Below are 14,195 nucleotides of genomic sequence, written 5' to 3' on the forward strand. Positions count from 1 at the left end.
GGCAAACTTCATCCTCTGATGAAGACAGTGTATGAGAAAGCATGAAAGCTCAGGAAAAAGTGTGCTGAATGAAATCTTTGGAGAAACAATTTGCTTTCTTTTTGTTTGTCTTAACAGGAGGTCGTGTTTCAAAGTCAGTTTGATCGATGTCAGTCGGTGCATTAAGTGCATCAGTGTTTGTACAAAACTACCTTGATGTCTTGTTTATTTTAAACAACTGTATGACAATGAGTTTATAGTACATACTTCACCTCACAGTATGAGTATGTGGTATGGAATTGGGACATATTATTTATGCCAGATCATTGCTTAACAAGAAAAGAAAAGGAATTTTGTATGAATCCTGCCTGCAAACCAACAGGAACAATACAAATACGTTGAATTTTGACGACTAATATCCTCTTTTTGACTAAAGGAAACAGGGTTTATGGGGAATGTGGTCTTTATTTTGAGCAGCGCTAACATGAGATGGAGGCTACTAACTGTCCCCACATTAATTAATGTGCCAAAGACATATTAGTCATAAACGGCAGCAAGATGCTTTTGGGAAGCTCAGCCCAGTTTAAACCCCCTCTGCTCTCCTCCCTCACCTTGCCATAGATTACAGGTAGTAAAGCACTAGTGCAGCTGTCACGCCGCATCAGCGATCTCCAGAGAAACCTTACCGTCCTGCACCACATCTGAACAGCCACTATCTATACTCGACACTACATTTCCACCACATTTGATGTGACACCGTTGCACAGTTACTACATCTGTTATGACCTTGTGTGATACGATATTGTCACTCTGTATGTTGTTGCCTTTGTCCATACACTCCTTTGTAGTGCTTCGATATATAATAGTGATGTGACATGTCAGTGCATTTATCAGTGTGAATATCACCTGTGATTTGATGATGTAGTGTACAGTAAGTGATGATAATGGTAATGCAGGAGATGCAGCCGTCTCCCCACAACAGCAGGACAAAGTGCACAGTGTAGTGTGACACGGCTCTTGCCCGTGCTTCTGATTGTTGAGCACACAGCTTCTCAACTCAAGCATGTCAAAAGAGCAGCCCGGTTTATCTTAAATTACCACTACCTCTGCTCTCTCTCTCTCTCTCTCTCTCTCTCTCTCTCTCTCTCTCTCTCCTTTTGCCCTTCGTCTCTCTCCCAATCGCCCTCTCCATCTTTAGGTGCAGTCACGATGCAACAGCAAAGAAAATATCCTAAGATCAAGTGAGTACTAAGTTCCCGATTCAAAAGCGCTCTCTCTCTCTCTCTCTCTCTCTCTCTCTCTCTCTTTCCTCTGTGTTATATCTGTATGTCACAATGTGTGCTCTCCAACACGCATAAATAGATTCCAACTGCTCGTGTGACGTGATAATGCGAGCATGGTTTGTGTGTGGCTGCTGCGTTTGCACGGCCTTTTGTGTGGCGTGCGTGATGTTTTGCCAGAGGTTGTTAAGCCTCATGTTAAGCATCAGAATATGCTGTGGAAGCGTAAGTGTATGTTTAAAGGAGAGAAATTGGGTCAAAGGAAATCAATGCACAGCACCTATTCTTCGCTGTGAGGCGGAGAGGGAGAGGGAGAGCAAGGCAGGGAGAGAAGGAGAGAGAGAGCAGATTACATATTAGTTACACCTTGCTTTGTTCCTTTTACCTTTGGAATTATTAGAGAGGTATTATTAGACCAACATGGCTGCTATCGAGCACTTCTATCATGCAGCTGGGTTCCACAGATTGTGCAAACAAACAGGACTATTTCCTGCCAATCCTTCCTCATGGTGTTTAAATTGTGCTATTGCACACATGCACTGGGAGAAATAAATTAATCCAGTTATCTTGGTGACAGTGACGTGGAAACACATCAGGTTACATGTGTTTATTTATAAATGAGTTTGTTTTGCATGCAAGTTTTGGAATTCGACCTTTACTGCTGCATCTGCAAAACCCAATGCGCTCAGATCAGTTTGAATTTATAAGTAGATTTTTTTTTTTTACTTTTTTTGTGGCTCTTGGGCCAAAAGAAAATTCTTAAAATACAGTTTTTTTGTCTCCAGAGATAGTTGAGTGGTTCAGTTCCCTGCCTGCCTTTGGAGCCCGTCTCTGGATTGAGTCCCAGCGGAGTTCTCTCCCTCCCCTCTCTATCTTTCTCTCAACTTTCAAACTGTCTTATTAAAGAATTAAAATGCTAAAAAGGGTGAGTGGACTCAAGTTTATTTGATTTTGGCTTTGCTCTGCTTTAATTTCAAAGCTTGGGCCTAGAGCTATGTCTGAAATCACTCCCTGTTCTCTACCCAATGCACTATATTTACTTTATGTGTATACTTACTATATTTCACTTTATTTATGTGTACATGTATACACTCTTTAGTGTCCTAAAAATACTAATGTATGCAGAAATAGGAAAGATTATGACAATTAACATTAAGTAAACTAGTGTTTGTCTAAACTTGTTGCAGATAATAAATACAATCAGTCGATATATTATACGTTATAATGTTCCTGTATTTCATGTAATGTCACATGTCTTCCCAGGTCACAGTGCAGTGGACATCACCAAGGTGGCCCGGAGGCACCGTATGTCCCCCTTCCCCCTCACCTCCATGGACAAGGCCTTCATCACTGTGCTGGAGATGACCGTCGTCCTGGGCACTGAGATCATCAACTACAGAGGTGAGGAGGACAGAAAACCCTGCAGATCTAGCAAACCTTCTTCACACCCACTTAAATGTCCTAAATGCCTTCATCTTGCCTTCTGACATCTCCGCTTCACCTTCCCATTATGTCTGCTGACATCAGCCCCTCAGCATGCTGGGGATGTTGAAGTGTCAAACCTTTCAGATCGATGTAGCAACACACACGCTCTCTAAGTTCACATGACAGCATTTAAACAGTCTCTGTCCACGACTAGACACCTCGCTGAATCAGCAGTCTGTGTCTGCATGCTACAGTGTCACTCACACAGACAGATGCACGCACACACAACTGTACTTGGACACACAACTAACAACCCTTTCCTTATGGTTCATGTTACATTTACTGCTCCTTAAGAAAGAAAAGACTATTTTAAATGGTCTCTTCATGGTGTTTTTTATTGTGTTAAACATTTACATGTATGGAACAGAGTGGGAGTCAATAAAGATGCTATAATCAATATAAATATATGTATATTATATCCTGTATGTGGAAGGGGTACAGTGATAAACCAAACAAAGAGAACAATCACTGATTCTGCATTTTAGCATTTTTCAGCTCATTGTTTTGGTTCTTATACGTATATAATAAAATATACATACATAATGTCTCTATAGTCACATGTTGCAGGTAAAACACATTCAATGTTTATTTTTATATTTCACAGGGTTACAAGGTTCAAGGTAAAACACAGGGTTGCACAATCAAATGCACGTTGTTGCTCCTTCACACTAAACACACATATACATTCATTTCAATTAAAATAGAATAAAATGAAATAAAATATAACAATATATACAGTTACGTATAGCCAATTTGACCCTGATGTAATACGTTTTATTGCATGTATTCAATGCATGTTTTATAAATGTGCATGTCTAAACAGACTTACACAGATAGAAACATGCACAGAGAAGTTAGTTTAGCCCCCGTGGGTCTAGTCAGCCTTGTGGCAAAGTGGCCTCGGCGCCAGCGGAGGGTGACACAGAGCCAAGCTGAGGGCCAGAGGGGGAAACACACACTGTTTAATTCTGAGGATGGGGTAACGAAGATTGGGTGCAATAACACCCTGCGGCGGCGGCGGCGGCGGCGGCGGCGCACATGACGTCTAGATCAATGATGGTAGAAGGGAGACTTTCTTTTCCCAGGTGTAAAGGGATGTTTCATGTTCCTGGAGAAGGGAGGGAATTGCATGATTTGCAGGAGCACAGCTGGGAGGAGGACATTGGGGAGAGGAGGAGAGGAAGATGGGACATGAGAGATGAAATATTTAGAGAGACAACAGCTGGAGCAGCTCCCCTGCTGGATTTAGAGAGAGGGGTGTGCGTGTGTGTGTGTGTGTGTGTGTGTGTGTGTGTGTGTGTGTGTGTGTGTGCGTGTGCGTGTATTGAATTTCAATCTATCTTTATGCAAGAATATGCGCACATGTCTCGTATGTTTAGCATGAGTGTGCATGTAATATTTCAGATCGTTCTAGCAGATTATTTTTGGACGAGTCACAATTCCCCTTTTGTTTAATTACCATCATGTAACTCTTTTAAAAGCCCGGGTCTACTGTAAGTGATGTTTCGCAAAGCATCTGATCAAAACACATATTTCAGCTTCGGCAACAACCTCTGTTCTATTTTTATTCACAACTCTGCTTCAACACATCGCTTTTAACAAGCTGTTTGAATAGCGGCTTGGAAGGAGTAGCGGTTGTGAAAACACCGATGAGATGCTGTCGACTTAAAAAAAAAATAATAATAATAAAAAAGATGGGAGGATCGTGCACGTCCAATAGGCTCGCGTGTCTTCCTCTACGACGAAGATGCATTATGTACAGCCGCTCGTTATGACTTTGAGTAAGCTGATGTGTGTATGCATGTGTGTGGGTGTACATGCATATTTTTGTTCATTGATATCAAAGCTTAGATCTTCATATTAACACCCACATAATCATAGCATAAAGACTCTGAGAAATGCTATATATAGTCACATAGCAGCTTACGGTATTTTTAGTGCTAGGATTTTTCTCCTCCACCCACTCTGCCTCTGTTTTTTTTAATGTCTTTCTTTCCTTCCTTCCCTCTCTCTCTCTCTCTCTCTCTCTCTCTCTCTCTCTCTCTCTCTCTCTCTCTCTCTCTCTCTCTCTCTCTCTCTCTCTCTCTCTCTGAGCTATTGTCTCTGTGCAGAGTCTCTGTTCTGCCTACACAAATGTTTCCTGAGTGTTTTAAGTTGTCTGGCTGCTTAAGAAATTTGGATAGAGACACTTGCAAGCCTCCACTTGTTGTATGTGAATCAGTAAAGCTGTGTGTGTGTGTGTGTGTGTGTGTGTGTGTGTGTGTGCTGGTCAGGTGGTGAGTCATGCGGAGAGATCCTGATGCGCGGTGTCACACTCTGTGTCTCTTTTAAAACACACACACATAGTATACACACACACCTCCGGCGCATATGCCTCTCTGTATCTCCATCTGAATCCGATGCACTGTCTCCCTCACCCTCTGCCTCTCTGTCTCTCTTTCTCTCTCCAGCTGTCGCTCTCTCCCTCCGCCACCCTTCGCCCAGCTTCTCCTCCTCTCCTCATACCCATGTTCTTCCTCTTCTCCCACAGATGGGATGGGTCGAGTCCTGGCTCAGGACGTTTATGCCAAAGACAACCTGCCACCCTTCCCTGCCTCTGTCAAGGACGGTTATGCTGTGAGAGGTAAGTACCGTACATTACGGCAGGTGATTTGAAATATGTTCCCGTCTCAGATTTGGCATTAGAGTCCGTTTTGCTAAAACAATGTGGATACGCTGTGAAACAACCGTTTAAATATTCAAACTAATATTTAGGCCTCAAAAACACACCATTAAAATCTCTCTCTTATGTACAATTTCACTTTAATAATTAACACCATAAACTAATTATAATATACGCTTTTTTTTATGTATAACCAACAATTATTGGTAGAGCCCATGTTCTGCTCCATAGGTACAATGACTGTTCCTTAAAACAATCAGATAAAGCTGAAGAACTAACCAGTGTTAGAGATGAACAGGACAGTACGCATGTGAGGGCTACTTCTACCAACGTGAACTGAGGGGAGATTAACGCTTTGCATTGTGGGACATGGAGCTGCCAGGGGGTAGTGAGTGGCAGGAGATACGGGGTTCACCTCGGCTCAGAGAGATGTGTTTCATTACTACGGCTGCACTAACCCTTAGAGCATTTTCTTTTAGGTGAAATCGAGGCAAAGTTGAATTTCTACAGTGGCTGAGAGTCCTGGGAAGTATTGAGGGCCCTGTTAACCTGGAGAGGAGGGTGGCAGCTTGCTGGCTCCAGGCGGCTGAACAACTCTTGCATGTAACATCTGCTGTTGGCTCTTGCTGATGGAGTAGGAGGAGCAGAACACCACAAGTCTCTCTGGATTTTATGCATCTTGTCCTGAGGGTTTGGCGCCTGCCGAGGCGTACATGTGCAGATTTTAGAGATTTTAGTGCCTAGACTGAGGGTGTGGAAGGAGCCAATAACCTATTGCTTTCTCCAGAGCACAGTCGTATTTTTGCTCTTTTAAAAACCTGCAACCCCCCCCCCCCCAAAACTGAATGAATTAGTCTTGGTTATGCGGCTTGATCTGAAGAGTTGTAAATGGTGAAAACGCTTCGTTTACATTGTGTCAATTTGTGAAACTTGTTTTTAACTCAGCAACAGATTTCTGTTGGTTTTCCAAGAGTGGAAGACATTTTTTTTTATAACCAATGCAGAAGCATTTAATCCTTTAGTTAAGATTACATGTTAAATGAAGGCACACATTATTATTTTTAAAGTGCAGAAGGAGAGAGTTCTGTGATCTTTGAGGCCTGCTTGCATTTATAATACTGTGTCTGTGTTTGAGATGTTTAATTAAAGAACATCAAATGTTGATGTCTCGCTCTCTCTCTCCTTCTCTTCCTGTTTGTTCTTTCTGTAGCCCACTGAAATAACATGACTCAACTAAATGACACACTCCTACACACACACACATTTTCAGCTGCACACATGTAAAATGCTATTAAATCTTTCTTTTATTTTAGCGGCTGACGGCCCGGGCGACCGCTTCATCATTGGAGAGTCCCAAGCTGGAGAGCAGGTCCGCGCCCACGTTGACACTTTAGACACACATGCTTTCTCTGGCTCACAAAAAAAGACCCTCACACACTAAAACAGTCACTGTCACGCAAACACCCACACAACCTGTGTATGAAAATAAAGTACTTCACTTTTGTCCTTCACCTCACGCCTTGACCAGCTGCAATTGCTCACCAGTGTGTTCCCTTAGCAGGTGATGAAAAGCCCTTCACCCCAAAGTGTGGCGGAAAAAAAAAGTCAAAGTGCTGCCAAACTTATGAAACAGATTAGACCTCCGAGACAAGACTAGGCTACAGAGATTTATTGACTACCTCGACCTCTCATCGTGAACAAAATCAGCACACATTCAAACACCTACTCTATTCATGCCCCCTTGTATCGCTTATTATGCCTACAAATGATATTTTACTTCATTTGTTTAATGTTTGGCTCAAATCTGTCTTTAACTGATAATGATAGGACAAAAATATAAAGTTAAAAGGATAAAGCCATGACAGCAGTTTGCTCTGTCTGTGTCTCTGTGCAGCCCACCCACACAGTGATGCCTGGACAGGTGATGAGGGTGACGACGGGTGCCCCTATCCCATGCGGGGCCGACGCTGTGGTGCAGGTGGAAGACACTGAGCTGCTCCGCGAGTCTGAAGACGTAAGTCTGACTTCTGGTCTTTTAGATGTCAGAATCGGCGTTAAGGTCAACTTTTGACTCACATTTACTTTAATACAGATACTATTTAGAGTCCACGCCAACACCATAGCAACTGAAAATGGATTCTGGTATTTTTAAATGTCACTGAGAGCAAGTTTAGCCCGGAGATGAGCAGAATCACCCAACGCATGTTGGTCTAATATAGTCCGAGGAAAACGGTGTCTGTTCACTTTGATGGATCTGACAGATGGTTTGTCTTTCAGGGCACAGAGGAGCTGGAGGTACGAATCCTGGTGCAGGCTCGCCCGGGGCAGGACATCAGGTCAGTGCATTGTTTGTTATTAAGAATCCAAAATCAGAATCACCTTTTTATTCATCAAATACCGTAATCGGTCATTACTCGGCCAACGTTTTGTTTTCTAGTCCATGTGTTTAGTGTACATCTCATAGTGAGCTGTGTCAAACTGATAACAAAGTACAGTGAGAATATTTAAAATCAAAACTCAAAAGGTTGAAAGGGTTATTGAAAGCACAGTTAATGTTTTGGTTAAACTGCTGCCATGTCACTTTGATCTTCCTTGATCTTTTATTAACATCATTACTGGTTGTTTGTTTGTGCTACACAGGGCGGTCACAATATCACATTTTCACTCTAAGATTTTCGTGGCTAAAAGAGTTTGTGCCAATGATATTATCATCATATCAATATAACTAATTATACTGCTTTTATGCTTTAACATTGTGCATTTCTTTCTCTTTCTTGGCTAATTAATTACTCAAAATCAGGTGTAGGGAGGTGGAGAGAGAGTTTGTAAGCATAACTTTACAAAATCGTACAAAAAGAAAGAAAGGGAAATGATTTAAGAGGCGCTGGATTATTCACACCATTTTATCAAATGTGTATTATTAACATGATATCAATAATTCCTTATCGTCAATATCGCGACACCCCTCGTGCTACATTCAGGGTCTTCGGTACATTTAAATGACACATTCTTCCCTTTCTCTCTTTCTTTTCCTCTAAACTTTGCCGCCCTCTTATAGGCCCATCGGTCATGACATTAAGCGTGGGGAGTGTGTGCTTGCAAAGGGCACCCACATGGGCCCCTCTGAGATTGGTCTTCTGGCCACTGTGGGAGTCACAGAGGTGGAGGTCCAGAAATTCCCTGTGGTGGCCGTCATGTCCACAGGAAATGAGGTAAGAGGCGTGAGAACAACTTGCATGTTTTCGTCTAAAAGTTTTATTTTCATTTGGGTTGTAAGCCTCGTGCACTCAACCCAACACTGTATCTGTATTTGCCAAAAAAGGTTCGGCCTCAGCTGCTAAAGGTAAAAACAACGTGCCGTCTTCTCTGACAGCATACCTCGTTCATATTTATGCACAATCAACATTGTTTGCTTTGACTGCGGACACCAGCACAACATTCAGAGCTGAATGCGCACTCAACCGTTTCATGTGTGCTTTCAGTTGTGAAGAATGTGTTTATCTGTGACCAGGTGGTTTCCTTTAAACGCTGGGATCATATTTGTGCATTTTCTGTGTGACTGATGGTGCAGTTTAAATTTCATTGGGTGTGTAACCTTCATGGAGATCCTCAGCAGACTCTAGATACCCATAACACCTTGTTCTCGGTGCTGTGCAGATGTGTCTGAGTCGTGTAAATCAGCCGTGAGTCACCTACTCCATGGCCACATTCCAAACTGAAAGTGCTATTGTCCTCATCTCCCCTCCTTTTGAGCAAGTCCGATTTAATAGAGGATTTTAGCACACTCTACCCGCAGCAATGTTAATTGGACCATCTAGATTTTGAGTACCTTCTCTGTGCTAATGCTACAGATGAAGAAACACTGGAATATCTGTCCAGAGCTGGCATTTACAACTGAAAGTATGCAGTATGTCTGCCCATAAAGCCACTGTGAACCTGCTGAATTAAATGCATGTTCATTCGTGGTGTTGCTTTCCTTTAATAAATGTAGTAATTAGCAGTGCTTGTTGACGTTTCCTCATCCTGAAGACTTCTCCTCAAAGAAACAGAAAGTTCAGATTTGCAGTTCCTATATGAAAAGTAGAAAATAAAAGACATAACGTTACTCTCCAGTTACTCGTGTATCGACAAGACCTGCAAGTAATTGATTTAGAAGTTGTTTTTGGTTTTGTTTGAATGTAGTGCTGCAACTAATGATTTTTTTCATTGTTCATTCCATATTTATATTCTATTGATTCTTTTTTTCAATTAATCGATTAGTCATTTATCACAAGTTCCCAGAGCCACGGTTGATGTCTTCAAATTGCTCGTTTTGTCTCACCAACACCTCAAAACCTATTGGAAAAGCAAGAACCAGAGAATGAATGGCGTTTTTGCTTGCTAAATAATTTGAACAATTAATTGATTGTATGGCAATTAATTTTCATGTCAATCGACTGATCGATTAATCATTTTGAGCGGTATTTAAAAAAAAAAAACGAGTAACACCGAATGATCGCCTGAAACCGCAGACTGGCAATTTCTGGCAGTCACTGTATCGTCCTATTTTTAAGAACCAGTCCATTTGGTGCCAAGAGCCGGCTAAATATAGTAATAATATGATAGAAATCAAAGGATGTTTGCCAACAAAGGTGTTAACCTCCATGTCTAGCTGAATAATTATTTCTATACCCACCCAAAGAGATAAGAATATTTCCAGAATAATGTTACAGCCAGATCTACTCACACTGACCTTAAAAAAGGACGGCTTTTGAATGTATAAGAAGTGTTTCTAACGTTTAAATTCTCCCCGTGTGTCGTGGTAGCTGCTGAACCCAGAAGACGACCTCCATCCTGGGAAGATCAGGGACAGCAATCGCTCCACCTTGCTGGCCACTATCCAGGAGCACGGTTATCCTACCATCAATCTGGGCATCGTGGGAGACAAGTACGCCGTCGTGTTTATACTGTACTTGTTCATCTTCATCTTCCTGTACTACCTACTACTATCCTACACTGTGTTTCTCTGTGCCCCGCAGCCCCGATGACCTTCTCAACGCTCTGAATGAAGGCATCAGCCGTGCTGATGTCATCATCACCTCAGGAGGAGTGTCCATGGGAGAGAAGGTATGATGGCAGTGCACACAGCCAATCAAGACATTGTCTTTTACTGACACCTTGTGGTGGAAGGGGAGAATGACAACCTTTATTTTAGAGTAAATGATTATTTAAAGAAAACAGATACTTTTTTGTCTGTTAACTTATTTATGACATTGATATAGTAACAATAATACAGAACAAATATTTATTTAATTTAATTTTTAAATAAAATTACTTAATATATAATATAATATTATTTAAAGTATTTTAAAACTATTTCAAATATATATATATATTTTCTTTTTTTAAATGTACTGCTCTTTTGTGTTGTTAAATGTTTGTAAATGTCTTTTTAGGACTACCTTAAGCAGGTGCTGGATATTGATCTTCATGCTCAGATCCATTTTGGTCGTGTATTCATGAAACCAGGGTAAGAAAATGAATTGTCATGCAACAGTACAGTTATTAAGTGCTTAACATAAAATTAAAATAGAGATTTCAGTGTAAATATCAGGTGTGACAGTACACTAAAATAAAAAAAGTATTCTGGGAAGTGATACACAATGTGAGACACTGAGGAATTGATGCAGGATTAATTATAATGGTTGAAATCAAAATAATCAACGTGTGTTTTTTTGGTTTTTTTTCAGTCTCCCAACAACATTTGCCACCTTGGACATGGACGGTGCTCGCAAACTAATCTTTGCCCTCCCAGGTAGTGTGTGAAGTTGAGAGAAAGAGTGATTCACTCCGCTGTTTCTGAAGAAGTGTTTCTCATATATTTCTCCCTCTCTTTTCTCTTGTCGCCGTCCTCTCTCTGTCCGTCCATTCGTCCTAGGAAACCCCGTGTCCGCTGTTGTCACCTGTAATCTTTTTGTCATCCCTGCCTTGAGGAAGATGCAGGGCATTTTGGACCCTAGGCCCACCATCATCAAAGCGAGGGTAGGATGCACAGGGCAACCAGGGAATCCTGACTCTCTGGCCAAGACACACAATGTCAAAGTTCATCATCAGTTGAGGCACTCGTGGTTACAGAAGTGGGGGTTTCTTTTCTGTTTAATGACCAGACACGAGGTCTCCACTGAAAGGTAGAACCAGCCGCTGTGTGCAAAAACATCCTTCCTCTTCCAATATGTGAACATCGAGATGCAGAGGGGAAACATGGGAACATAAAGTTCCAGGGTGAATCATCGCAGTCCATTGCATCTTAACTCATGATTCCATTTACTTGATGCATACTAATGACCACTGTGTTTTGCATTGACTTGGCAGAGGAAGCAATCACTGCCCACTCTGACCTGAAGGCCTGCTCCCTGTTCATGAATATTCATATTTTGTAGAGCAAGAAAAATCATAATAATATCACACACACTGTGTTCCCAAGGAGCATCAAGTGAGATGTCTGGTCGCCTGCCATCATGGGTGCTATCCAGAGAACTGTGCCACATCATTTGCTGTTATAAAGCAGTTAGAGATCAACTTGAATGCATTACTGCCACTCGGCGGTGGGACCGATGGCCCGGACGCACAGATGTAGCCAGACAGTTTCCCTCAGCTGATGGCATCAGACCCAGGTCAAATAGTACTCTGCAGAAACCTTTACCTTTGCCAATAAAGTTGGATGAGTTTCCACTGCTTTCTGTTTGCCGATTAGAAAATATATACCGTTTTTAAAAATGTGCAAAAGTATTGCACAACAGTGGAGTTTGCATCATCGGACAATATAAAGAGAATTATCTGAGAGCAATCAGTCAACTGTATCCTTTGAACAGAGAGTTACGTAGTCAGATATTGTATTCTCTCCTCTGTTTCATTATTTATTTATTATTTATTAGAACTTTCAACAGTCAAAATGTAGGTATCACAATACTGAAAAGAAATCACGCAAAAAGAGACAATTTTGTATATGTTTCTACACTATATGAAATTCCTCTGACAAACAAACACCCACGGTGAAGAAGGTAAGCTGGTGACATTCATCGTAATCATTTACAATGTTTGTTTTTTCTCTAGTTGTCTTGTGATGTGAAGTTGGACCCTCGCCCTGAATACCACCGCTGCATTCTGACATGGCATCACCAAGAGCCTCTGCCGTGGGCACAGAGCACAGGTAGTTTTTCATGTACAACAGAAGAACAGATGATCTTTAGTAAGGCAGGTGAAGGTTAAAAAAAAAAAGTTCAATATTAAGTGGTGCAAAAGAAACAAGGCACTCAATATATAAATGTATTCTTCGAGCTACGCATTGGTCAGTTATTGCTCGAAGAATACATGTATAATGCCTATATAATGAAGAAGTGCCTGTCTGCACCACCTAATATTTAGCAAGACTTCCTGGTTCCTGAAGTAAACATTATTCCATACCACAACCCTGCTTTTAACTGATGTAAACTGACTTTTAAGTATTTTAATATTAGCCCGTTTGACAGTGAAAGGCAAGACAACTGACAGGTCAAACTGCACGACTTAATCATTTTTATTATAATCAATTTCCTTCATGGATTCTGATGTTTAAATGTTTTGCCGTCTCTCTCTGCTGCAGGGAACCAGGTGAGCAGCAGGCTGATGAGCATGCGCAGTGCTAACGGGCTCCTGATGCTACCTCCGAAAACAGAGCAATACGTGGAGCTGCACAAGGGCGAGGTGGTTGACGTCATGGTCATCGGCCGGCTATGATGTCATCACAGAGGGACGGAGCGTCGGCGTCATATAGCGAGGGTTGGAATGGATGGTTCACGGTGCATGTCCACATATCATTGACTATTCTGTAATATGCAACGGCACAGCTAGTTTTTATTGATTTGGATAACGTTGAGGTATAGTCAACATCTTGATCACAACCTAGATACATATGAAAAAATTAATTTAAAAAGATTATAGTATTTCAAACAAAGAAAATATAACTTTTAATGAAAAAATCTAATTATAAAAAGAGATTTATTCTGTAATATATTATTATGATTATTCTTATTATTATTATCATTATTCTTCTTATTATCATTATTATATTAAGGCAACTTCGTTCCTTTCATTGCAATTGCTTTGTGTGTTCAATGCTAGACCTTATCTATAGCAGTAGCATTTTAATAGACAGCTGTAGGTGCCTGCCAGGACAAAAAAAGAAAATTATTATTTTCTCATCTTTAGTGGAAAAAAATAATCTGTTTTTTGAAAATGAAGAAAACATTGAGGAAGACTCCAGATTTCCCACGGTGCTCAGCTAAAAGGAAGAGGGGGCACATCAAGACCACTTCCTCTTTTGAGCGCCCATCAAGGTGACACTTCTGTTTTTCTCTCATTAGTATGCATCATAATGGCTTCACAAAGAGCTTTGCTTGTTGTTTATCTTGTGAGTCTTGTTTATGTGCGCAGTGCCAAATGCCTGGGCAGGGAAGAGGTGATGTTGGGATGGGGAGGTGGGGGGGCACACCCCAGTCTGCCCAGACCCTGAAGCTTCCTTATATTCACGGTGACCGGGTGTAAACTCTGCCCCAAACCCCCCCCCCCCCAGGGGCAGGCTTAACCTGGGAAAAATAATCTTTTATTTGATCAACTATTTAAGAATATAAAAAAAGAAAGAAAAGAAACAGCTTCTTTAAGTGCTGACAGCCTTTTTAACCAACTTCACAAAAAATGTACAGAAAAAAAATAAGAACCATATTGTACAGATATATGTGACCAGCACTCCTAAGGAAATTATTAAGCAATGA

At 41.2% G+C, this 14,195-nt stretch overlaps 1 protein-coding gene across 5 annotated transcripts in view; it reads left to right on the forward strand.

Moving 5' to 3' along the window:
• gphnb (gephyrin b) overlaps positions 1-14,195 on the forward strand; it is a 69,211-nt gene extending 55,016 nt beyond the window's left edge. For 2 of the 5 annotated variants that reach the window (XM_029463010.1, XM_029463011.1), the window contains 14 exons: positions 1,178-1,220; positions 2,523-2,660; positions 5,275-5,367; positions 6,720-6,775; positions 7,301-7,420; positions 7,684-7,742; positions 8,465-8,618; positions 10,212-10,333; positions 10,425-10,512; positions 10,842-10,915; positions 11,136-11,200; positions 11,324-11,427; positions 12,499-12,595; positions 13,028-14,195. In XM_029463010.1, coding sequence (XP_029318870.1) covers positions 1,178-1,220; positions 2,523-2,660; positions 5,275-5,367; positions 6,720-6,775; positions 7,301-7,420; positions 7,684-7,742; positions 8,465-8,618; positions 10,212-10,333; positions 10,425-10,512; positions 10,842-10,915; positions 11,136-11,200; positions 11,324-11,427; positions 12,499-12,595; positions 13,028-13,161 — 1,347 coding nt within the window. In that variant the 3' untranslated portion in view covers positions 13,162-14,195. Of the gene's footprint in view, positions 1-1,177; positions 1,221-2,522; positions 2,661-5,274; positions 5,368-6,719; positions 6,776-7,300; positions 7,421-7,683; positions 7,743-8,464; positions 8,619-8,728; positions 8,750-10,211; positions 10,334-10,424; positions 10,513-10,841; positions 10,916-11,135; positions 11,204-11,323; positions 11,428-12,498; positions 12,596-13,027 lie in introns of all 5 variants that reach the window. The other 3 variants (XM_029463006.1, XM_029463007.1, XM_029463008.1) reach the window with 3 other exon arrangements.

Source organism: Cottoperca gobio, chromosome 24, assembly GCF_900634415.1.
Source record: "Cottoperca gobio chromosome 24, fCotGob3.1, whole genome shotgun sequence".
NCBI classification, from domain to species: domain Eukaryota; kingdom Metazoa; phylum Chordata; class Actinopteri; order Perciformes; family Bovichtidae; genus Cottoperca; species Cottoperca gobio.